The 25,469-nt window shown below is 48.9% G+C and overlaps 1 protein-coding gene and 1 long non-coding RNA gene across 4 annotated transcripts in view; one reads left to right on the top strand and one right to left on the bottom strand.

The window, feature by feature from the left end:
* The window catches only part of SPPL3 (signal peptide peptidase like 3), a 138,122-nt gene extending 137,491 nt beyond the window's left edge, over window positions 1-631 (bottom strand). Inside the window, exon 1 of one of the 2 annotated variants that reach the window (XM_002928879.4) lies at window positions 334-573. In XM_002928879.4, the coding sequence (XP_002928925.2) occupies window positions 334-359 (26 nt within the window). In that variant the 5' untranslated portion in view covers window positions 360-573. The other variant, XM_034639309.1, reaches the window with a different exon arrangement.
* Window positions 277-25,145, top strand: LOC117795276. Of its 2 annotated transcripts, XR_004619199.1 has the most exons (5): window positions 277-441; window positions 8,538-8,591; window positions 10,572-10,672; window positions 12,777-13,747; window positions 24,747-25,145. It is a non-coding gene; the product is annotated as an uncharacterized LOC117795276 (long non-coding RNA). The 2 variants fall into 2 exon arrangements; XR_004619198.1 differs by lacking the exon at window positions 24,747-25,145 and having other exon boundaries at window positions 12,777-13,927.
* The last annotated feature ends 324 nt before the right edge of the window (window positions 25,146-25,469 follow it).

The raw sequence follows: 25,469 nt of genomic DNA on the forward strand, positions 1-25,469 counted from the left end.
ACGCTCCTTCCGCGGTTTTCCTTCGGTCACACCCGGGCCTCTGCCCACCTTACCAACTCTCCCTTCACTCGCCAGCCAGGTGCTAAGCAGCAGCCCCAGTTAGACGGCTCCTCCTCTCTCACAACTTCCAAGTTCAGCCTCTCATCACCTGTTTTTCCCACCAGCTTCCTCGCAGCCGGGTGGCCCACCCTTGCCACGGCCCGCCTCTGCCCACCCTTTCAATCCTCCTGCCCAGGAGCCACCCCCCTCAAGTCAGTTCCGGGGTGCCCACGGGATTCAACTTCCCTTCCGTGGGCTTCCCACCTTTGGGGTTATGCTCCCCCTCTCCATCACCTGCTCCGCCCATGACCAGATGACATCCGCCGCCGCCTCCATTCCCCGTCCTGGACTCCGGGTCCCCGGCCGCTGACCGCCTTCCACGAGCGCCAGCCGCCCCCTCTGGTGAGGACCAGGGGGGCGTGCACCCCCAACCCGCGCCCCCCCAACGCGCACCTGTTCCTCCTCCTCCTTCCCCCCCCACCCGGCAGCGCGGGTGCCCCGACCCCCACCTGCGCCGCTCCCCGGCCTCCCACACCGCGCACTCACCACGAGTAGGTCTGCTCCGCCATGGCGCTGACTCTCGTGGGCTCCGCTGCAGCGGGGGACATGGCCGGCGGGCGGAGGCGGCGGCGGCGGCGGCGGCTGAGGGGGGCGCTAGGCGGTGAGGCGAGGCCGCTCGGCTCACACCCGCTGAGGGGAGGAGAGGAGGGGGCGGGGGCCAGCTTTGGCCCCGCGCGGGTCACGTGCCCAAAACACGCTCACGTGACGCGCGCGTCCCGCCCCTCGCGCCGGGCCCTTGCGCGAGACGTCGGTTCGCTGGTTCGAGGCGACTGCTGCTCACACAGCTTCTGGCGGTTGGGCCGCCTCCCGCCGCTTGGTGCCGCCTTCTCCCCACGCGGAGCGGTCGCCTCAGGCCCCCTCCCCTTCCCCTTTAAGGGGCTGCAGCAGCCAGCCAATCAGGAGCCCCGATGCGCGTCCGTTGGCTGCCACTCAGCTGTCAGCAATCAATCAACAGTGTGCTGGCCAAGGGTCCCCCAACTGTCAGTCAACCTGTCAGTCCGCAGTCGGAACGCTGCATCCCTTGGTTTGTTTGCTCCTTGGTTCATTCATTCGCTTAGCAGATGTTCCACGCAGCCAACCTTTATTGCGCCGGACTCTGTGCCAGGTCCTCAGGGTGCCAACAAAATACCCCATACTTACCTTCATTTAATCAATCAGATATTTATTGGGAACCAACCATGGATCAATTGATTCTGCTGGATCTCTGCCCTCCAAGAGCTTACATTCTAGAGGAAGAGACATAGCCCAGGCCGACAAATAGGTGCAGATAATTTCAGATGCTAAGTTTCATGAAGACGATAACTCCAGGTAATGGGACAGAGTGTGTATGGATGGAGGTTACCTTTAGATAGGGTGGTCAAGGAAGGCCTAGCTGAGGCGATGACATCTGAGTTGACACCCGAAGGATGAGAAGGAGCTGGTCATGCAGGAGCAAAAAGCTCAGGGAACTGCCCATCGGCATGACCGGAGGCAGGCACAAAGCAAACATAATAGAGCTAGACCAGAGACCAACAGAATGAATGGGGGTATAGGGGGAGAGAGGAGAGCAAGATGTATCCAGCCTCAGGGCACTGGGGGTTGCTTTCCCAGGAGTGGCTTACTAGGAGAAAAGGCATTCTACAAAGAGAGAATGGCATGAGGCAAGGCCCAAAGATGTGAAGGCTTGAAGTAAGCTTGGACCCAGGAGTGGGATAGATGGTTTGTATTGAGGAGTATTGAGAAAAGGAACTGATAAGGTGCACTGAAGCCAGATTCTGAAGGGCCAAGCTCACCCTTCTTGCCAGTTACTATGTTCATGAATGAAAATGATAAGTACAGCTCCAGGTTTGAGAAGCATGCTTGGGCAACAGACACACTAGCCCCCTGGACCCCAATCTCCACCGGGAGCAGAGCGTGCACACCTGAAACTGGCATATTCAAGCTCCTCTGCAACTTGCCCAATTTCAGGCCGAGATCTAGCACTGCTCCAGTTTCCCAGGGCCTGCCCAGGCTTACAGGGAACACCACACCCTGAATCTATCTCCAAATGGATCAGCTGGCCATTGCCCATACATCTGCCGCTTGCCTGTTCCCCAAGGGGAACCCATTAATGAGAAAGCCAAGTACACTTTTCCTTCAGGAGCAATCTCTCCTTCTTCCTCCTTCCCCCACTGCCAGGTGCCAGGACCAGTCAGGTTCAGCATGTTTCCTGAAGCGCCACCAGAAAGGCCTGGGAAAGGGCCTGCTGATAGGATCAAAGTCCTAAAGAGGGTTTGAGGTGGGGCCCCAAGAAAATACCAGACCACCAGGTGTCCTTCCTCTGACCATTGACAGAAAGATACCAGCCTGCAAATATCTGCCCAGCCATAAATAGCACTGGATGTAGGGGTATCATGGGGCGATAGGAAGGCAGAGAACCTAAATTCTTGGTGTTCATTTAGCTCTTACAGCTTTGCCAGGTGCTTTTACAGAACACCAACTATCCCCTTGAATGCGACACACAGTCATCCTGAGTCCCAAAGGAGCATGAGTGAGGCTCCAGGCCCCATTGGGAAAAGCCAGAAGCCATTGGTACAAGTGGCTTTGAGAGGTGCAGAAGTGTCTTGTCTGGAAAGCTAAAAACAAAACAGACCAGACATGTCACTGATACAAAAAGAGACACAGAGCCTTTGGGCGATTCACTTGGTTTTTAGTTCCCAGTGAGTCATTAATGGCAAGGCCAAGTGAAAGTTGGTATCAAGTGGATGGGACACGAGGTGCTGAGGAAAGAAAGTCGAGGCCTTCCCAGAAGCAATGGGATCATTCTTTGCACTAAGAAAAATACGGTGGCAGAAAGGAGGGAAAAGAGGTTGGGGTGGAGGTATGGGGTGAGAAATGACAAGAAACGTTTTCTTCTCTCCATCTAAACCAAAGGCCCTCAAGATGTCTCTTGGGTAAACATGCCAATGCAGATCGTATGAGAAACCAAAGCATGTGACAGGGCTAGGAGCATGTCCAGCCCACAGAGACCCTGCGTATGTGGTCCTAGGAAGACGGAGTGTGAGCCCAGAGGCTAGTGGCTTGAGCATCTCAGGCTAAGGTTGCCAAGGTGTAGAAGGCACGTCTAGGTCCCGGGCAGGATCTCTGCAGGTTTGAAGGCCAGACTGAAATAAATCTGAAGCCTGTGGGTTGGCTCGAGCCTGCTCAGCCTGCAGAACCTGGAGAGTGACTCTCAGTCCCCCTGCCAGCAGCACTCCGCTCCAAGCTGGAGCCGTCCCAGATGTATCCACAGCACATCTGGGCCTCAGCTGGGTAGTCAGGTGTCCTTGGCAGGAGACAGACGCAGGCGTTGGCTTCCCCCACGAGGGATGCCTGGCTTCTTCCCCACCCACCCCCGAAGGGGAAAGGGCTGCATTTTATGCAATGTTTGTTGAAAGAAGCAATGGAAGTTCCTCTAATTATCACCACGGTAATTATAGGATTGCTTCTTCTACCGAATGTGTTCAAAAGAGACTTGGTGAGTCTTCCCAAGACGCGTCACCAGCCTTAGGCACAGACTCCGGGGAGCAGGCTTTTCGGGTCTGGCTGGGCTGACTAGGCACTACTGAGAAGGTCAAAGGCTTGGGTCTGACCCGTCCCTGCCTGCCTCGCCAGCCCATTTTCACCTCTATCCTCCACTCCTCCCCTCCACACACACACTCGAGTGCACACGTACACACACGCTCTCCATTTACATTCCACACTGACCAGCTTGCAGCTTCCCAATGGGCTCTGTTCTATTTTGTTTCCAGATTTTTTTTTAAGATTTTATTTATTTATTTGACAGAGATAGAGACAGCCAGTGAGAGAGGGAACACAAGCAGGGGGAGTGGGAGAGGAAGAAGCAGGCTCACAGCAGAGGAGCCTGACGTGGGGCTCGATCCCATAACGCCGGGATCACGCCCTGAGCCGAAGGCAGACACTTAACCGCTGTGCCACCCAGGCGCCCCATCTTTTTTTTTTTTTTAAGATTTTATTTATTTGACAGAGATAGAGACAGCCAGCGAGAGAGGGAACACAAGCAGGGGGAGTGGGAGAGGAAGAAGCAGGCTCATAGCGGAAGAGCTTGATGTGGGGCTCCATCCCATAACGCCGGGATCACGCCCTGAGCCGAGGGCAGACGCTTAACCGCTGTGCCACCCAGGCGCCCCGAAAAGAGTTTGTATTCTATTATTTGAGGTGTAATGTTCTGTAAATGTCAATTAAGTCAAAGTAGCTGATAATGTTCAGATCTTCTATGTCCTTACTAGTTTTTTTTGCCTAGTAATTGATTTTTTGTATCAATTATTGAGAGGTATTAATATCTCTCATTAAGGGGCACCTGAGTGGCTCAGTCAGTTAAGTGTCCAACTCTTGGTTTCAGCTCAGGTCATGATCTCAGGATTGTGAGATCGAGCCTGGCGTCTGGTTCCACGCTCACCCTTGAGTCTGCTTGAGATTCCCCCTCCCTCTGCCCCTCCCGCTCATGCTCTCTCTCTCTCTCAAATAAATAAATCTTTAAAAAAAATAAAATAAAACCTCTAATTGTGATTGTGAGTTTGCTACTTCTCCCTTTAAGCCTATCCATTTTTGCTTTGCGTATCTGAAGCTCTGTGATTAGGTTAACACACACTTAAATTTGTTGTATCTTCCTGATGAAGTCCTTCTTCTATCATTGTGAATATCTCTGTTACAGTCTTTGCTTTGAAGTCTACCTTATCTCATATTAATATAGTCATTGAAGTTTTCTTACAATTTGTGTTTTTATTTTTTATCTTTTTCCATTCTTTTACTTTCAACCTATGTGTAGCTCTGTATTTAAAGAATATGTTTTGGGGGCGCCTGGGTGACTCAGTCGGTTAAGCAGCTGCCTTTGGCTCAGATCAGGATCCCAGAGTCCTGGGATCGAGCTCTGCATCGGGCTCCCTGCTCAGTGGAGAGCCTGCTTCCTTCCCTCCCTTTGTCCCCCACTCATGCTTGCTCTCTCTCTCTCTCTCTCAAATAAATAAAATCTTAAAAAAAAAAAAATCGGGATCCCTGGATGGCTCAGTCGGCTAAGCGTCTGCCTTTGGCTCAGGTCATGATCCCAGGGTCCCAGGATCGAGCCCCACATCGGGTTCCTTACTCAGCGGGGTGCCTGCTTCTCCTGCTGGCTGCCTCTCTCTTTCTCTGACAAATAAATAAGTAAAATCTTTAAAAAATAATAAAAATAGGTTGAGTGTCTGCCTTTGGCTCAGGTCATGATCCCAGAGTCCTGGGATCAAGCCCCACATGGAGCTCCCTGCTCAGCAGGGAGCCTGCTTCTCCCTCTCCCTCTGCCTTTCCCCCCGAATTGTGCTCTCTGGCTCTATCTCTCTGTGAAATAAAGTAAAATCTTTTAAAATAAAAATAAAAAATAAATAAAGAATATGTCTTGTAATTAGCATGTACATGGATCTTGCCTCTCCGCTCTGTCTGGCAAATTGTGTTTTTAGTCCATTTACATTTGACGTAATTATTGATGTATTTAGGTTTAATTCTACCATTTTGCTATTTGCTTTCTGCTATTCCATCCCTTTTATTGTGGTTGTTGTCCCTTTTTTCCCCTTCCCTTCTTTCTTTTGGTTTAATTGGATAATTTTTTGTATTCATTTTAAATCCTCTGTTGGCCCTTTTAGCTATGCCTTCTGTGAATTGTATTTGTGGTGGTTGCACTAGTGATTATCACATGAATCTTTAACTTATCACAATCTACTTAATATTAATATTGTTAGTACTTCACATAAAATATAGGAACTTCACAACAATATAGCACCACTGTTCCCTATTCTCAGCCTGCATGCTGATGTCATTACATAAATTACATCTATGTTATAAACCCCACAGTATAACATCATAATTTTAGCTTTCAAACAGCGATGTCTCTTAAAGAAATCAAAAGAAATGAAAAAAAAGTAGTTTTTTATATTTACTCACATATTTACCATTCCAAGGGCTTTTCATTCCTTCCTATAGATCTGAGTGTATATCTGGTGTCATCTCCCTTCAGCCAGATAAACTTCCTTTGGCATCTCTTATACAAATTTGCTGGCAGTTTTTGTTTATCTGAAAATGTGTAATTTTGCCTTCACGTTTGAACCATATCTTCACTGGATATAGAAATCTAGTTCAAGGTTTGCCTGGGTGGCTCAGTCAGTTAAGCAGCTGACTCTTGATTTCAGCCCAGGTCCTGATTTCAGGGTCCTGGGATCAAGCCCTGCCTGGCCTCCACACTCAGTGGGGAGTCTGCTCGAGGATTCTCTCTCCTTCTCCCTCTGCCCACCCTCCACTGATGCACACACTCTCTCTCTAAAATAAATAAATCTTTTTTTTTTAAAGATTTTTTATTTATTTGACAGAGATAGAGACAGCCAGCGAGAGAGGGAACACAAGCAGGGGGAGTGGGAGAGGAAGAAGCAGGCTCATAGTGGAGGAACCTGATGTGGGGCTCGATCCCATAATGCCGGGATCACACCCTGGGCCGAAGGCAGACGCTTAACCACTGTGCCACCCAGGCGCCCCTAAAATAAATAAATCTTTAAAAAATAAAATAAACACTATCTCCTGGTGTGCACATTAAAATTCGAGAGGCACAAACCTAGTGTCTATTTTGCTGGTCACTGAGGATTCAGTGCTGAGGAAAACAGATACCTCACAGTAGATAAAGTACAATAAAGAACTTATAGCATTGGGGCGCCTGGGTGGCTCAGTCTGTTGAGTGTCTGACTCTTGATTTAGGCTCAGGTCATAATCTCAGGGTTGTGAGATCGAGCCCTGTGTGGGCTCCACACTCAATGTGGAGTCTGCTTGAGATTCTCTCTCTCTTCCTCTCCCTCTCCTCACTTATAAATAAATAAATAAGATCTTTTAAAAAAAAAAAAAGAAGAAATTTGGGTCGAGAGGAGGTTTGCTTTGTTTTATTTTCCAGCACTCTAAAGGTGTTGACCTATTAGGTTCCGGTCTCCATTATTTGCAATGAGAAGTCAGCTGTCATGTGTATCAATGATCCCCTGTCTACGACGTGCCATTTTTCTCTAGCTGTTTTCAAGATTGTTCTCATTCTCTTTGGATTTTGGTGATTTGACTTTTATTTATTTTATCTTATTTTGATAAATCATCAGCAAATATTTCTTCAAATATTCTTATGCCCCATTCTCCCTCTTTTTTCTAAAAATTAAATTATGTATGGTTAATAGATCTTTTAATGTTGTCCCACCGTCTCATGAAACTCTGTTTAGTTTTTTTTAAAGTTTTTTTTTCTCTGTGGTCTTCAGAATGCGTATTTTCTACTGATCTCCAAATTCACTCTTTTGTCATCTTCATACTGCTATTGAACCTATCGAGTTAATTTTTCACATCAGTTACTGTACATTTTAGTTCTCAGATTTCCATTTGGTTCTTTTTTACAGTTTCGATTTCTCTGCTGAGAATCTTAATCTGTTTCTTCACTGTAACTATATTTTCCTTTAAGGCCTTGAACATATTTATGAGTTGCTTTCAAATCCTCCATGTTAAATCCAACATCTGGATTGTCACTTTCTCTTTGAGAATGAGTTCGGAGTATAAGTCAGTTTTCTGTTTCTTCATATGTCAACTACAACTTACTTGGGTTTTGTGTGCTGGGCAATGTGAGTGATCCATTGTAGAGACCCTGGATTCTGTTATGTTCCTCTCAAGAGTGCTTTAACTTTGTTTTAGCAGGCAATTAACTTGGGTGGCCTCAAAACTCCAAAGTGTGCATCCACGTAGAGGGTATCCCCTGAAATTTCCACTCAGTTCTTTCAGCTTCCAGCTGCTGATTTCACTGAGAACCCTGGAGCCTCCTGTATATGTCTGTAGCCCCGTGGACAGCCAAGGATTTGGACAGAGTTTATATACAGAGTTTGGGACTCCTTTCTTCTCCAGCTCACGTCTTTCTGGGATTCTCCACACAAACCTTGATTTTCCAACAATTTGCATGGCATTCTGTACTCTTGACCCCTCAAACCAGTAAAACCACAGCTCTCTACACATCCGTACCTCCCACACAGATTAGAGAATGCCTCAGGCAAGAGGCCACAACCATACAAATTTCATCCTGCAGCAATTTTCAGGTGTTGACTCCCCTCACATTTCTGCCTGCTGTTGGATGCCTTGCGGAGCCTTCAAATAACTGGGAGCTTTCGGTGTATATTTTTTCAGATTTTATCATTGTTATCTGAGGGAGGGTTATTCTGACCAACCGAATCTGCTATTACCGCCCCCTCCCTTTATTCCTCAGAGCACCACCTCAAGGTCAGTATAATCCGCCTTATTTTTCACCTAAGGAAACCAAGGCTTTGAAAAGTGAAGCGTTTTGCCCAAGGTCACATAGCTAGTTCATGGCACAGCCAGGATTAGAGTCAAATCAGATGACATAACTCAATCCTTGCTCCCATTCACAACCCTTCCAATACATCTTTCAGGTGGTTTGGATGACAGCCCAGAGCCCACTGGAAAATATTCAAGGATGGAAAGAGGTGAGATCCCTGAAAACCCCTATTCAGGCTAGGGCAGTAGTTTTCAACCCACAGTGTCAGAATCATTGGAGGAACTGTGAAAAGTAGAGATGCTAGGCCCCATCTACTGGAGACGTGTCTCTAGAAGTACAGACTTGAAGTCTACATTTTATACTGCTTCTTAAGGATTCTAATGCCCCATCAGTGTTAAAAACCCATCTGGTAAAGGCAAAGTATCCGCCACCAGGATTCTTCTGTGTACCGTAACCCAGGATTCTTATTTTTCCATCATTCTTCACCTATGCAGTGATCCTGGTGTCAAGGCTTAGGCTGCAGGCTCTGGAGTCACTTAGATTCATATCCTGACTCTGTAACTTGTCAGCTGTGTGGCCTTGGGCAGACAGGGCCCCACTTCTCTGAGCCGCCAGCTTTCTTTTATCTTAAATGCAGATCACAATAGCACCAACTTTGGGGTCGGTTAAGCGGCTGCCATCCTCTCAGGTTGTGATCCCAGGGTCCTGGGATCAAGCCCTGCGTTAGGCTCCCCATTCAGCGGGGAGTCTGCTTCTCCCTGTCCCTCTGCCCCTCCCCCCTGCTCATTTTCTCTCTCTCTCTCTCTAAGAAATAAATAAAAATCTTTTTAAAAAATAGCAGCAACTTCACAGGGCTGTTGTAAAGATTATATGAGATAATTCAGCTGAAACATTAGGCAGAGTACCTGATACCCAGTAAGCACTCAATTGATAGTAGCTATCATTATGACTACATCCTTCCTTAGCTTTTCTGCTTGCAGAAACTCTATTCTATCTCTTACCTAAACCCAACTTCTAGAGTTAAACTATACCTGTGTCCTCTAAGATATTTTAAAATCCCCCTCTCCCAAAAGTTAGCACAACCTCTGTCCTTGCAACTGATCCATCCCCATCCGAGCCCCTCTGGCCTAGAGCAGGAAGCGTTTTAAATTGAGCCCAGAACTTGAAGAACTTCTTAGAAGTGACTAAAATGCCCTCAGCGTCAGGCTTTGCCCCTTCTTGCCTGTAAGTTGGACCTTATGGGCCACACCTTCAATGAAGTCCCGAATGACAACTTTGAATACCAGAATAGAGTGTTAAAATCGCAAAACCAGACTTAAATTGCTGAAACTAACCACATCTGCTCCTGAGAGTCAGGCCTGAGTCAGAGCGTCCTAAGGGGAATCCAGGCCTGACCAAGAAGATCTCAGGAAGGCAAGCTTCTAACACCCTATTTCTAGGCACTGGCTGAGCAGCTGGGGGCTATGAGAGAGGACCCACCCATCACCCTGGAAGCTTGCCCTATCCGGCAGACTTCTCTATAGGACTCCTCCCTGGAGAAACCTTTCCTATGTGGCACGTGACACACCCCAAGGTGACCAGTGCCAGGCACACTCCTGGGGCTCTCTGGCCAGCCAGAGCATTCATTCAACCTCCATCACATGTCAGATCTGTAGGTTTCAGTGAACACTGAGGACCAGAGGGGTTTCCAGGGCTGGTTCCTAAGAAGCAAAGGAGGAGGACCACCCCCATTTACTGGGGACCCTCCATGTGCCAGATGCTGCATATTCTTTTTTATTTTTTTAAGATTTCATCTATTTATGTATTTATTTATTTGAGATAGAGAGAGAGAGAGAAAGAGCACGCACACGGGGGAAGAGGCAGAGGGAGAGAGAGAATCTTAAGCAGATTCCATGCTTCTGAGCGTGCAAAGTCTGACATAGGGCCGATCCCACGACCCAGAGATCATAACCTGAGCTGAAATCAAGAGTCAGACCCCTAACCGACTGAGCCCCCAGGCACCCGGATACTGCACATTGTTTATTGTACTTCGTCTACCGTAAGGTGTCTGTTTCCTCAGCATGGAATCCCCAATGCCCGGCAGAACAGACACTAGGTAAATATTTAATCATGATGATAGTAAAATAGATACCATTTATCGAGTGGTCTTTTGTGCCGGGTCCTGCTCAAAGCGCTTTATCTCTCTCAGCCCACGCAGTATGTGCTGGATGGAGAGAGTATGACAACAACGCTGTGAGGCTAGACTCTTCGTTCCAACTTCACCTGGGAGGAAGCTGAAATGCAGAGAAGGTAAGGGGGTGGTCAGAGGGCAGACAGGTAAGAAAGGGACAGCGAGGCCAGGCTTTGCACCCAGGGAAATGTGGCCCTCCAGGAAGCGGAAGGGAGGGTCTGGGTTGAGTGAGTGAGATCGGGGTGCAAAGGGAAAAACCTAGTGGATTTTGACGGATGCACCCCTGAGGAAGAAGGAGCAAAGACTGGCCATTGTGGGCGGGGGCGGCTGCAGCTGGCACCCTCCCAGAGCGAGTGTGTCAGATACGGCAATGCCAGCCCAAGCCAGTCCCCTAGGAAATGTTGACATCGTGTCCTCAAGACGAAGAGGTAGAAATGAACTTAAATTTCATCATGGCTGCTGAGGAGGGCGCGGGGTTGGGGGGGGGCGGGTAGGGCTGCTGGCCCAGCGATCAACAGCCCCTATTTCTGTGAGGGTCTCTGGTCAGATCCTCTCCCAGAGTCGTAGAGCCAGGGCAGTGTGTATGTGGGGGGGGGGGTAGCAGGCAGTTCCCCAGCTCCACCTAAGATGAGTCAGCGGTGACGCCCCCGCCCTGGACTCTGGGCGAACCCGGGCAGGGAGGAGCACATCGCAACCCCCGCCAGTGGTTCAGAGGACACCCACCCCCGTGGCCTCGTTCTCAGGGGAGACCGCTAGGGTCGGCTTGCTGAGGGGGCTACAGCGCTGGCCTGCCCTCCTGGGCAAGCCTTCAGTGGACCTGACTTCTGAGGTGGGACAGGGGCCCCAACAGGGCAAGGCCTGGGAGTGGCACCCAAGAAAAGGAAAGAGCTGTGACCCTTCTGCCCCTGGCTCATCCCATGGTGACACAAATGACCATGTCTGTCCTGGTCACCCGGACCCACCCACCCCAGCCTCTCCAGCACATGGCATTCTCTTCTTCGCAATGCATATCACCACGGAATTTACTTTGACCCACACAATGTGCTCGCTTGTTATCGCCCTGCTGCCTTGACGCTCCACGGGTTGCCCCTCCCTGTGCGTCTGGAATGGAGCTGGGGACAGAGCAGGTGCTGAACAGCTGTGGGTGAGCCATGAGTATGACAGGCCTGGGTCACAGCCAGGCCTCCACCTGCAGTCTTGGCACTCCAAGCACCCCCACCCCAACCCCCAGAGCCAGGCCAGCAGGAAGTCCTGACTTGGATGTGGATCCCCTTGGAATACCAAGTATTCCAGAGATGCTCCGGGTTCTGATGGGGGCTGTGGTTCTCTCCGAGGTCCGGAACAGCAGGAGCTGCCTCAGATGTGGCGAGAGCTGCTACAGGCTGGCTGGCCAGAGACCTCTCTGCCCACTGTGGGGGCGCTCAGGCACTCACGCACTGCCGATCTCCCTCCAGGGCCTACCTACCTGCTCACCCGTCTCTCCGGCCAGTCCACTGCCATGTCTCCTGCTGAGTTCCTTCGGAGAGGGGGATCCCTTGGCAGAACTGTTTGGGCCCTCTTTGCCTTCGCCCCACAGCCTTCTCATCCCAGGGCAAACAAGGGCTATGTGGATATGAAGAAGGGCAAACCGAGCCACAGACTGTTCCTCGAACAGCTGCTCCCACACATCTCGCAGCCTAGCCCTCCGTCAGGCCCTCTCTGCCTGGTGTTTTCCTCCTGCGATTTTCTCTCTCAAGCACCTTTCCACCTGCCAGTGCTGCTGGGCTGGTCTGACCCTATCTGAATCCCAGGTTCAGACACCTGGACATGTGTCAGTTCTTTTCCATGAAGCCCGTGGATCCCATGCAGATGGGGGGGGGGCATATTCCTGGCCATATTCCAGGAAGTGTCATGCCCACCCCCTCCCACCTCATGTTCTATACCTATTTGGGAACCAGTCTATTTCTAGCCCACGGGGCCCCTCTGAAGGGTACCGTGGCCTGATTGCTCTGCCCTGGCTCAGCCAAAACATCCCTACCCAGGAACCCAGCCACCAAGAAGCTGGGGGAAGAGAAGGCACATTCCCTTAGCACCCACTATAAGCCAAGCCGTCTGCTGGGCCCTTTTGAACATAAGATCCCAGAATCCGCTAACTCTTCCATAAACTTTTAATGAACACCTACTCTGTGTCATGTTTGATCAACCTCATCTTTTTTACACTGTTGCGCACAATTTCTGTTTCAGAGTTGAGGAGACTGAGGGTCCGAGAGGTGAAGGGACCTTTCCAGGGTTACACAGCTAGTAAATGACTCTGGAGTCCGTGCTCATCTCAGCCTGCTGCATCGTATCCCCAGTTGTGGCCTCAAGAGGCATGCTCAAGGAAAACAAGGCATGAATCACAACATTCTACTCACCTAAACAAGGGGTGCAAACTCAAGTGCCTCCTGGACCCAAACAGATCATTTACAAGAGTGAAGCAGTCCAGGCGTAAGACGACATGGAGGGGTGGGGACTGTGGGTAACTGGAGAAGTCACACCCCATCTAAAGCCAATAGGTGCTACTCATCTCCAACAAAATGTGACCACGTGGGACTATGGGTCAGTGTGGCCAGATCTGATTTTTCAAAGAAAATCTGGAAATCTGAAACTTTTATGTGAAATTTACAAACAAAACATTTCTACTTGCTGGTTGTGTCCAGATGACAATTTGGTCCTCTGAACTAGAAGATGTTCCACAACCTTGGAAAGGATCCCATGTCTACAGACCAGCTGTTCTGAGTTTTGCACTGTTTGGTCCTCCAGATGCCCCGCTATCTGGGGCAAGAAGACAGAAGATACAAACATCTGAAAGGTATGCCACACTTGAAGAAAGACACATAGTTAAAAAAAGACACAGGACCACTTGAAGGTCTGAGCTCCTCGGCTGCCAACAACAGAACCCAATTCTAGGTAACTTAGGCAGGTAGGAATTTGCTGGAAGGACATCTGGAAGCTTAGAGAACCGGTGAGAGAAATAGAAGCAGAAAATTGGGAGACACCCAGACTGCTGGAGGCCGGATGAAATCCAGATCATCTCTCCTCGTGGGTAGCCCTCAGCCTGTCCTTCCAGAGGTTCCAGCCAAATGATCCAGCTTGGTGAGAAGGAATATTTGATACTTTCGTTCCGTACATCATCTGATATTTGATCCAGAAGGTGGAGCCACCCCCAAACACAGGTAGGAGCTTCAGATGCTGGGAAGCTACACACACTCACACCGTCCAACTCACAGTCCAAGCTGGAAGGGCTCCTGAAGAGCCTCTTGTCTTTCATTTTCAGAATGGAGAAACTGAGGCACTGAGCAGGCCAATGATTTGCTCAAGCCACACACAGAGGGGTGCGCCTGGGTAGCTCAGTTGGTTAAGCATCTGCCTTTGGCTCAGGTCGTGATCCCAGGACCCCAGGATCGAGCCCCATGTTGGACTCCCTGCTCAGCGGGGAGTCTGCTTCTCCCTCTCCCTCTGCCTGCCGCTCCCCTGCTTCTGCTCGCGCTCTCTGATAAAATCTTTGAAAAGAAAAAAAAAAAGCCACACATAGAGCTGTGGTCAAGCCACATGTTGACCTCCTGATTCAGGTTTTCTAACTGAGCCGCAAAGGGCTTCAGAAGTCATGAGAAGGGCACCTGGGTGGCTCTGTCGGTTAAGCACCTGCTTTCGACTCAGGTCATGATCCCAGGGTCCTGGGATGGAGCCCCACATTAGGGTTCCCTGCTCAGCAGGGAGCCTGCTTCTCCCTGTCCCTCTGCCTCTCCCCCTGCTTGTGCTCTCTCTCTGTCAAATAAATAAATAAAATCTTAAAAAACAATAACAACAATAAAACAAAAAACATAGCTTCAGGAGTGATCATATTCTAGCTCATAAATCAGGGAGTGGGTTCACAGACAATGTTTATTTTGTGATTAAGTTTTATAACATATTTCAGGGTTTTGCTCAGAAGTTACCTTCTCAATGAAGCTTTTATAGTGCACTGTTCAAAATTATACCCACTCTGTGCTCCCTTGTCTCTTTCCTGCTTTATATTTTTTCCAGAATGCTTATTACCACCTGAGAGATGAAAAGAGTCAGCTTTTTTGTGTGTGTCTGGTCTCTCTCTATATATATAAGGTACAAAAGAAGCACCTGGGTCTGTTTTAGTCCCCACCATACCCCCCGCAGCCACAACAGGGCCTGGTACCCAGTAGGGTCCCCATAAGTGTTTTTGGAATGAATATGTTCTATGGTATATATATTGTATAACAAAATGGCTTTGGAAATTTAAAAACCATACTTAACAATTATTGGGCATTACTATGTGTCAAGTCCTGGGTTGAACACTTTGTGCGCCGTAAGATCTCACTGAATCTTCATTATACAGATGAAGACACTGAGGCTCAGGGAGCCTGTCGCTTGCCCAAGGTCAGAGCTAGGACGTGGCAGGAGCAAAATTTGAACTTAGTGGAGACGAGAGGCTGGAATGATCTGGGAGGTGAACTGGGGACAAGGTTGGGCTGGAGAAGCAGACGCTCGGAGGTGAGTTCTCAGAGGAGAACGCTCTTCTAAGGCAGGGCCCTGTTGTTTAAGAGCTGGGCTTGGCCGGGTGGGGCTGGGAGTTTACCTGGGGACTCGAAGCCACGCGGAGAGGGCGGCTGGTGGACTCTGGTGGTTGTCAGTGGAGCGTGGAACTTGTGACCATACACTCAGATTACAATGAGCCGAGAAACGCTGGGAAGGCAGCTCAGAACCTTATAGACTCACCTCCCCAGTCCATCCAGGGGTCCAGGAGGGCAAGCTAATTGCAGAAGGAGAGGCAGCCAAGAAGCCATGGAGTGGAGGCTTCACCATCAGACTTTCTGAATCCCTGTACTGCATGGTCTCCTCTCTCGGAGCAGCTCAGGCTGGGGAGCCGGCCAGTCCCTGCTGGCGGCTTCTTTCCTCCCAGGACTACGCTTGAGGGAAGCAGGGACTCCTACAGAGCCACTCTCTCCCCCAATCTGTCCCCTGAAGTGACCCATCTTCAAAATACATCCCAGGACTGCCTGGGTGGCTCAGTCGGTTAAGCATCTGCCTTTGGCTCAGGTCATGGTCCCAGGGTCCTGGGATCAAGCCCCGCATTAGGCTTCCTGCTCAGCGGGGAGTCTGCTTCTCCCTCTCCCTCTGCCTCTGCTGTTACCCCTCCTTGTGCTTTCTCTTTCTCAAATAAATGAAGTCTTTTAAAAAAATGCACCTTTTTAAAGTGTAAAATTCAGTGGATTTCAGTATAGTCACCAACTTGTGCCATATTACCACACTTTAATTTTCAAATTATTTTCATCACCCCCCAAAAGAACCCCTTATCCATTAGCAGTCACCCCCCCCATTTCCTACCCCCCAGCCCTGGTTAACCTCTCATCTAAATTCTGCCTCTAGGATTGGCCTATTCTGGATATTTCATATAAATGGAGTCACGCAATACATGGTCTTTTCATGTCTGGCTTCTCTCACTTAGTATAATGTTTTCAAGGTTCATTCACGTCTTAGCATGTATCAGTATTTCATTGTTTTCCTTTTTTTAAGATTTTATTTATTTATTTGAGAGAGAGAGAGCACGCGCTTGTGTGCTTGAGTGCGGGGAGGGGCAGAGGCAGGGGGAGAAGCAGACTCCCCGCTGAGCAGGGAGACCCACATGGGACTCGATCCCAGGACCCTGAGATCATGACCTGAACCGAAGGCAGACGCTTAACCAACCGAGCCGCCCAGGCGCCCCAGTACTTCATTGTTTTCAATGGCCAAATATTCCATCGTATGGTTAGAACACATTTTCTTTATCCATTCACCAATGGATGGACATGTGTGTTATTTCCAGTTTGGGGCCATTATGAACAATGCTACAATGAACATTTGTGTGGTTTTTGTGTGGACACCATCACATTTCTAAATTAATTAATTTATTTATTAGAGAGTGAGGGCTAGGGCAGAGGGAGAGAGAGAATCTTAAGCAGACTCCAGGCCCAGTGCAGAGTCCAATCTCACAACCCTGAGATCATGACCTGAACTGCAATCAAGGGTCGGACGCTTAACCAACGGTGCTCCCCAGGTTCCCCCCCGACACCACTACTTCTTGCCTGAACCAGACCACTGACCTCCTCACTAGGGCCCCACCTCTGCCCTTGGCCCCCAGGGGTCTGTTCTCACTGCAGCCAGACGGGTCCTTCGAAAATGGAAGTCAGGTCCTGTCATTCCTTTGTTCTAAACCCCCAGCGGCTCCCCCTTACCCTGAGCATAAAGTTGAAGAGCCAGCACTCTCCCTGCCCCACCTCCAGCCCCACGGCTACCCTGGTCAACCGCAGTTATGTGCACTTCCGTTTCACCGGCCGTGTCTCAGTTCCTCAAATGAGCTACGCTCCTTCCCAGCTCCAAGCCTTTGCAAGTGCTGGCCCTTTGCTGGGAGCCTTCTTCCCTCTCCTTCCACCCTCTGGTCTGCAAACTCCTCACCATCCCTCAGGTCTCCAGGGAAGATCATTCATACTTGCAGAGAAGCCTTCTGTAACCTTCCCACTAGCCGGTGGGGCGATCGGGTTTGGAAGGGCAAGGCTGGGGGGTTGTCTTGAAGCTGCACTTTGGTAGCTGAAGAAGATGCCCCCGGTACTCTGGCCGGGTCCTCTTTCCCGGCACCCACTGTCGAGCCCCCAGGAGAGTCGCTGCTTCTTTCTCCGGAGAATTGCCTTCCTCTAAGCGGTCCTGCCTCACCTAGGAGGTTCTGACACCCCCTAGTGTTCCCCCACCCAGCAGCCTGCAGGCAATGGCTGATACAGAGACACAGAAGACTGGTCCTCTTGCCTCGGTGGGGGGCAGATCTGTGGTGCCATTTGGACTCCAAAGCCCCTTGCTCTTTGCCCCCGCTACGGTAGACCCCAGGCCGAGGCTAGACTTGATCTAGCCCCTCCCCTGCCCTAGCCTGCTTTGCTCACTCCTTCACTGGATGCCATGCACCCGAGCCAGACTCAGCCTCAGATAATCACATTTCGCATGAGATTAAAAAATTATCCATGTCAACATCAGATACAACCCCTCCCTGCTTCTGCTGGTGGAAACGATGGGGAAGAAGGCGATGCCCTTGGCACTGACCCTGTGACTGGGCACCCCATCTGTACCCCCGAGGCCTCACGCACTTCCCTTTGTGGCCTTACATCCTTCACTTGTTCGTTGACTGTCAACTGTCTTTTCCTCACTTGATCTTAAGTTCTCCAAGGGCACAAACCACATCTGTCTCGTTTCTACCTTATCCTCATTACCCACCGGGCACCCCAGGAGATTTTAACAAAGATTTGGTAAAACCCTTTCCTTGCTGCAGTGTTTGAGATTCCAGACGATGGGAAACAACCCAAATGTCCTTGAAAGGGGAATACCTGTTCATTGGTACCTGTAGCAGAAACCCTGGTCGGCTGGGCTTGCTTACCTAGCAGGCTTCTTCATTGCTCAGTTTGACAGACTCATATGCAGCCAGCAGCTCTGGACCCGGCTGGCTGTCTGGCTTTCTTTCTTTCTTTAAAAGATTTTATTTATTTATTTGACAGAGAGAGTGAGAGAGCACAAGGAGGGGGAGTAGCAGAGGGAGAGGGAGAAGCAGACTCCCCATTGAGCAGAGAACCTGACGTGGGGCTCGATCCCAGGACCCTGGGATCATGACCCAAGCCGAAGGCAGATGCTTAACTGATTGAGCTGCCCAGGCGCCCCTGGACCTGGCTTTCTTGATACCTTACATTGAGGTCATAGAAGCCAGGGAAATCTCAAGGCACCATCCAATCATCAGCCACCCACTTGGGAGCCAGCAGAGGGCAGAAGAAAGGGCGTGGCACTTATTTGGCTACCAAATTCGGCTTTCCAAAGTGTGTACACACACACACACACACAGACACACACACACTATGACCTAGAAATTCCATCACTAATAATTTATCCTAAAGGAGCAATCAAGGACTATGCTAAAGGTTTAGCTAGAAGCATATTCACTGAAGGCTTACCTACGACAGTGCGGGGGACGGCAACACCCCTCACTCGCGGAGACCTGATAAGTGAATTAGGCTGCAATCGCACAAAACACTGCGTGCATTCTTTATGCAGTTTCTAAGCAGTTGTTTGAAAAGAGAAAGAAACAAGTAAATGAGAGCAAGGTCAAGTGTCAGGCAGAGCTTGATTCAAATTCTTGCTGTACTCTTTCCGAGGAGCGTGACCTGAATTCACTTAATTAGCTTCCTGGACCTCTGTTTCCTCATCCACACAATGAGTACCCAGCCAGACACCACATCTGAATCAGCAGTGGCTCGCTTTCAGAACAAGCCACCGCGGGAGCTCCCTGGCCGAACACACAAAGGCTTATTTCTCTCTAGTGCTAAGTCTGATACGGATGTGCCTGGGTAGGTGGACAGCCTGCTGCCAACCGTAGACTCTGGGACAGGTTCCTTTCCATCCTAAGGCTCCCCTTCTTAAACTCCCCTATTCCCTTCCAGGTGGACCAGAGTGAGAACTGAAAGACTGGACGGGATGCTTCATGGCCAGGCGTGGGGGAGGGTACGACTTTCCTGCCCACACTCTGTTGGCTGCACAAGGCACGTGGCCCTCCCTAGATGCAAGGGCGCTTGGGAATGTGGTCTCGTTGGTGCCTGGGAAGGGGAAATGGACTCGGTGAACTCTTGGCTTTGTTTCTGATCCACACCTCATGGGGGCTCCTCTGAATGAATAAGGTGGCACATAGTAGGCACTCAAATATGCCAGGCTTTTCCTCATTCCCTTTATGTGACTGCTCTGACTTTTCAAAAACTGATGTCCTCCTGAAAAGTTCTATGTAAATTGAGGCAAGATGTTTATGTCCGGGGGTGGGGAGCAGAAGAGAGAGGGGTAAACTGGGGGGCAGGGTGTCCATCTAAAGGAGCCCTAGAGGGCACCTCGGTGGCTCAGTTGGTCAGGCATCTGCCTTCGGCTCAGGTCATGATCCCAGGGTCTTGGGATCGAGTTCCGTGTCGGGCTCCCTGCTCCACAGGGAGCCTGCTTCTTCCTCCCCCTTTGCCCCTCTCTGTGTGTCTCGTGAATAAATAAAATCTTTAAAAATACATAAAGGAGCCTAGAGAAGAGGTCATCCCATCCACCACTTCACCCTCGTCCTGCTCAGATTATTCTCCAAAAAAATGAGTCCCATGATGTTTCTCTTTCTCCTAAAGCCTTCAGTGGCTCCCCATTGGTTTAAGGGCCGAGTCTAAACCCCCTCCCCTCCTCGTGGAGTCTAGCTCCAGCTCACCTCTCTAGCTTCTGCACCTTTTGTGGCTTTCTTCATCCTGTCCACACTTCTTTAATTTCTAGAATGTGCCTTGTTTCACACCGCTTTCCATGCCACAAAGAGGCCCACCCAGCACTTCCTCAGGAAAGTCCCTCTAACTCCTCGGTCTAGACAAGGTGCCACTGCTGTACCCTCATGTAACTCTCTCTGCTTTTCCTCCATAGTGATGAGCTCATTTTGTAATTTAATACTGGTCTCTCCCACCGGACGCTAAGCTCAGGAGGGTAGGAGTAGCATTCATTCACATATACCGTATGTACCTAGCCCTTTATTATCCTCATCTGTAAAATGGGGATGATAACTGCTAAGGACTGGATGTCGCCCCTCCTCGCCCCCCCTTGAAATCCACAAATTCACACGTTGAAGACCTAATCCCCAATAAACGGTATTTGCAGACAGGGAACCTTTACAGAAGTAAAGAATTTTAAATGATGTCATAAGGGTGGGGCTCTGATCCAATAGGATTAGTGTCCTTACAGAAGAGACACCAGAGAGCTCACTCTCTCTCCCAAAAGAGGATATGTGAACACTTGGTGAGAAAGTAGCCACCTGGGACTCCTGGGTGGCTCAGCCGGTTAAGCATCTGCCTTTGACGTAGGTCATGATCCCAGCGTCCTGGGATCGAGCTCTGCGCCGGGCTCCCTGTTCCGTGGGGAAACTAGTTCTCCTTCTCCCTCTGCTGCTCTCTCCCTCCCCACCTGCTTGTGTTCTCTCACTCTCGCTCTCAAATAAATAAATAAAAATTTTAAAAAAAGAAACCTACCTTCCTGGCCCCTTGATCATGGACTTCCAGCCTCCAAAACTGTGAGAAATAACATTTCTGTTGCTTAAGCCACTCAGTTATGGCAGCTCAGATGGACCAACATGTAACAGAACCCACCTATGTTGTTGTTTGTTTAGGACTAATTGTTAATACCTGTAAAGCACTTTAAAACTGTGCTTGGCATCTAGTTAGTCCTATTAACTGTTAAGGGGGTCACATACCAGATGAAGGTATTTGTGGAATGAATAAACAAATCCATTTGCAAGTTTAAGTTCTTATGCAATCGTTTCCTTGAGTGACCTTAATTGCATTATTACCCCAAGATATTCAGACACAGACGAACTCCTTAAAAAGAGAATTTATAAACAAAAATACAGAGTTGTAAGAGGCTGTTTGTGTCTCCAACTCTTTTTACCCCAGAATGCCCACCAGAGGGCCCCCTGATGTCTTTCTCCTTCCAAATCTGGGCGGGCCCCAGGAAGTGACCAAAGCAGGAAAGAAGAGAAAGCTGAATCTTCTCCTTGGGTTTAATCCACCGGGGTAAACAAAGCTAATACAATCATAGGTGTAGCCGGGTGGGGAAAAAACCCAGGTGGGTTTGAAAAGAAGCAAGGTGGAGTCTTGGTTTCACTGGCCCTGGGCTAGTCTTGGGGACACCTCTGAACCTCAGTCTCCTCTTTTAGAAAACCGGAATAGGGGCGCCTGGGTGGCACAGCGGTTAGGCGTCCGCCTTCGGCTCAGGGCGTGATCCCGGCGTTATGGGATCGAGCCCCACATCAGGCTCCTCTGCTGTGAGCCTGCTTCTTCCTCTCCCACTCCCCCTGCTTGTGTTTCCTCTCTCGCTGGCTGTCTCTATCTCATAAATAAATAAAAAATCTTAAAAAAAAAAAAAAAAGAAAAAAGAAAACCGGAATAATCTTGTCTAGTGCACAGAATTGTAGGGACGACCAAATAAATAGCCTCTTGTAAAAATGTCAGCTGTTGCTACTGAATCACTACGTTGCAAGGATCTCTTTAAGACACAGTTATCCAGTCAAGGTGACAGAGCAGCGGTCCCCGTTCCCCACGCCTGGAGATGTGCCCAACACAGTCAACCAATGTCTGCGGTTCAGCACTCAGAATTTGAATTCAGCCCGGACATAAATTCTTTTTGCCATAGTCTCTGCCATTACCTATCACAGATGCTTGTCTTACTTGGTTTTATTTTACCGACCTGGCCCGTAACGGCCTCTTCGTGGAGTACGCAACGTCTGATCTAAATAGAAAGTTCTGTGCCAGTCAGGTGATATCTGGAATGCAGCATTATTAATCCCAATCACTGCTGTTTACTGAGGCGGCCCGAGCTGTATGTGTAATGTTTGTAAGCCAAACATAGCCGAGCTTCTGCGCGCCCAGTCTCTGCATGGGGACAGACATGGCAGGAAAAATGTAATTGGAAGTAATTCAAATCTTCTCCCAATCCCTTGAAAAAATGCAAAGGGGTGAGCAGACTTGGAAAAAGAGCTTTCTTGCGGTATAATTGACTTACAATAAACTACACATGTTTTGGGTGTGTAATTTGCTAAGTGTGGGCGGGGAGTAACCACCTGTGAAACCAGCACAGCAATCAGGATAATGGATACACCGAGAACCCCGGGCAAGTTTCCTCGCGTTCTTTGTAATCCTCCCCCCCACCCCGGCCTGCCCTCCCTCCAGACCCGAGGAACCACCAGTCAGCTTTCCATCGCTGGAGATGACTTTGCATTTTCTAGACTTTCCTATAAGCGAAATCGTACAGTATGTTCCCAGTTTCGCCGGGCTTCTATCGCTCAGCATAACTACTCTGAGATCCAGTCGTGTAGTCGCGTGGGAGCGAATCACTCATTCTGTTGTCGCCGAGCTCACATTCGATTGCACGGAGAGGACAAGCTTTGTTTGTGTGTTGACTGGCTGATGGTCATCTGGTTTGTGTCCAGTTTTCAGCGACTACGGACAGAGCGGCTGTCCCTGTGTGTGACGCACGGTTACTTGTGGGCAGATGTTTTCACTGGTCATCAGTAAATACCGAGAGGTGGAATGACTGGATCATATGTTAGTCGTATATTTAACTTTTTAAGAACTACAAGCTATTTTCCAAAGCGGTTGTACCACTTTACATTTCTGACAGCAGGGTGTGAGGGGGCCAGTGCTGGCTAGGGGCGGTCTTTTCCATTTCAGCCATTCAAATAGGTGTGGTTTGGGGGCACCTGGGTGGCTCACTCCTTTAAGCATCTGCCTTCAGCTCAGGTCATGATCCCAGAGTCCTAGGATCAAGCCCCACATCGGGCTCCTTGCTTGGCAGGGGAACCTGCTTCTCCCTCTCCCTCTGCCTCTCCCTTCCGGCCACCCCCCACCCCTGCACTCATGCTCTCTCTCTCTCAAATAAATAAATAAAATCTTTTAAAAATAATAATAAATTAGCTCATCTAATCCTAACATAAACCGCAAAAGATTATAAAGATCTTTAACCAAATTGTAGTGATAAGGAAACAGGCTCAGAAAGAAAATGACTTGCCCCAGATCACACAGCCAGACGGAGGATTTGAATCCAGGCCCACCTGGTTCAAAATCTTGTGCTGCTCTTCTGTTCTGCAGACCTTACTGTTCCGGATGCCACAATCGTAGAAGATTCCCACCAGGCTCTAGTGGGAAGAGAAGTGAGGAAAAAAAAAATTAGGGCCATTTAGCCAGAAAGAGAGAACTAGCAGCGGTGGCGTGCAAATAGCCTTCAGACACTTGAAGGACTGTATTTGACCCAGAACACATCATTTCTTTTTTTTTTTTTTTTTTTTTTTTTTTTTTANTATTTATTTATTTCACAGAGACAGAGACAGCCAGCGAGAGAGGGAACACAAGCATGGGGAGTGGGAGAGGAAGAAGCAGGCTCACAGCAGAGGAGCCTGACGTGGGGCTCGATCCCATAACGCCGGGATCACGCCCTGAGCCGAAGGCAGACGCTTAACCGCTGTGCCACCCAGGCGCCCCAGAACACATCATTTCTTAACCCTCCCTTCCCCTAGATGATAAAAGTGTTTTTCAGTGTTAATCATGTGATAACCAATACAGATCATTATTTTCTCCATTCATTGTTTCATTTTATTTTTTAAATATTTTTATTTATTTGAGAGCGAGAAAGAGCTGAGCACCGGAGGGGGAGGGGCTGAAGGAGAGGGAGAAGCAGACTCCCCGCTGAGCTCAGAGCGGTTCTCACGGGGTGGGGGGGGGGCCCCTCAATCCCATGACCCCTAAGATCATGACCCGAGCCAAAGTCAGACACTTAATCCACTGAGCCACCCAGGCTCCCCCATTCTTTCATTTTAAAACAATTACCAGGAAGTAGGAATGCATTTCAATTTTAAAAGTATTCAGTAAAAACGTCATGTGTTAACTAAAATTAGCACTGACCAAACAAAAGCATTACATCTTGCTCACACTGTGTTTCACAGTTTTCAATTTTAAACACAAATAAAAACTCCAAGTGGCCTTATAAAATGACCGAATTAGAGGTAGGCTAAGTTCTATTTCTTCATCGTTACAATCGCTGTAGTATCGTTGTTGTTGCTGTTGTTTAATCTACTGTTTAAATGAGGAAAATACAGAACCATAGGGGCTGGAGTCATGACCATCCCCAATGATTTTATATCGTTAAAAACTCACTCTTGAAACCAGATGGCTGAGGCCAGCTGTGCCAGGGACCAGCCGTATCACTGGGAATTCTCCGAATTAACTTCCCTACAAGTAGATGACAATGTTTATTAAAACATAAACAAAACCAAAAACAAAAAACCAAAGGTAAGTTATTAAAAAGTGCTAGTTTTACATTTATATTTTTCGTGTTCTATTTTAATTTATACTATATGCCTATTATATAATCATTTATATTACTAAAACCCAACAGTACAGCAATTCTTTTAGAACTTAAATCAACTGGGGAGTGTAGGGGGGAGAATATGTTATACCTGACATTGGTGAGAACTGGTATTGCATTTTGAAAAAACTTTTAGCTGGATTTATCATTACATTAAAATTCTCTACATGAAATGTTCCCCTTTCAAAGCTGGCTGGACTAATGGGTGTAAGCAGTTCCTCCCTTTGCTTCTTCTTCCAGGAGGGCAAGATGTCTCAGTGAGTGCTGGTAGCCACTTTGTGACCATGAGGGGAGTCACGACTCAGTGAAGCTGATGCTATGGACTGCTGAGAAGGAAGATGGAGAGAATCTGGGCTCCTAATGATGCCACAGAGTTGTCCTTAGCTGCCCTGGGGAAGGCTGTGGGTGAATAAGGTTTCTGCGGAGAAGATGGGAGAATTTTAATCAAGGTTAAAAAATCACCCCTTCTTTATAGCTTTCACTTTCCCTTGTTTCAGGAACTACACTTTTGATCGGTCTTGACTTGTTCTTTTTTTCCATTCCCCCACTTGTTCCCAAGATATAAAAAAGGCAAAGTGAGGGTGGCCTGGGGACCACCCTTAAACTTGCAACTGGTGTCTGAGGTGAGGGCAGTCTTGTGGAAGGTTATGTCTTTCTCCTTGAGTTTCGCCGACTCATTGCAGAAGTGTCTGGCCGTCTGCCTAAAATAACACCCCCATTTCCTTGCAGTTTGGGGGGTATGAATTTCCACCACAGCTGCTAGGGAACGGCGCTTTATTGATCTGAAATCCAATTATTCCTGACCCAAGGCTTCCGCGTGTTCAGGGAGGGTGGCATTCATGCACGGTCATAACTCGGCTTCCTATTTTTAGTCTTGTACAAAGGTCATGGGACTCCTCTACAGGCAAACATGTTTGAGGGGGGCCTTCTGGCCTTTCGTCTACACTGGTTACCCTGATATGC

Source organism: Ailuropoda melanoleuca, chromosome 12 (assembly GCF_002007445.2).
Source record: "Ailuropoda melanoleuca isolate Jingjing chromosome 12, ASM200744v2, whole genome shotgun sequence".
In the NCBI taxonomy this organism is placed as follows: Eukaryota; Metazoa; Chordata; class Mammalia; order Carnivora; family Ursidae; genus Ailuropoda; species Ailuropoda melanoleuca.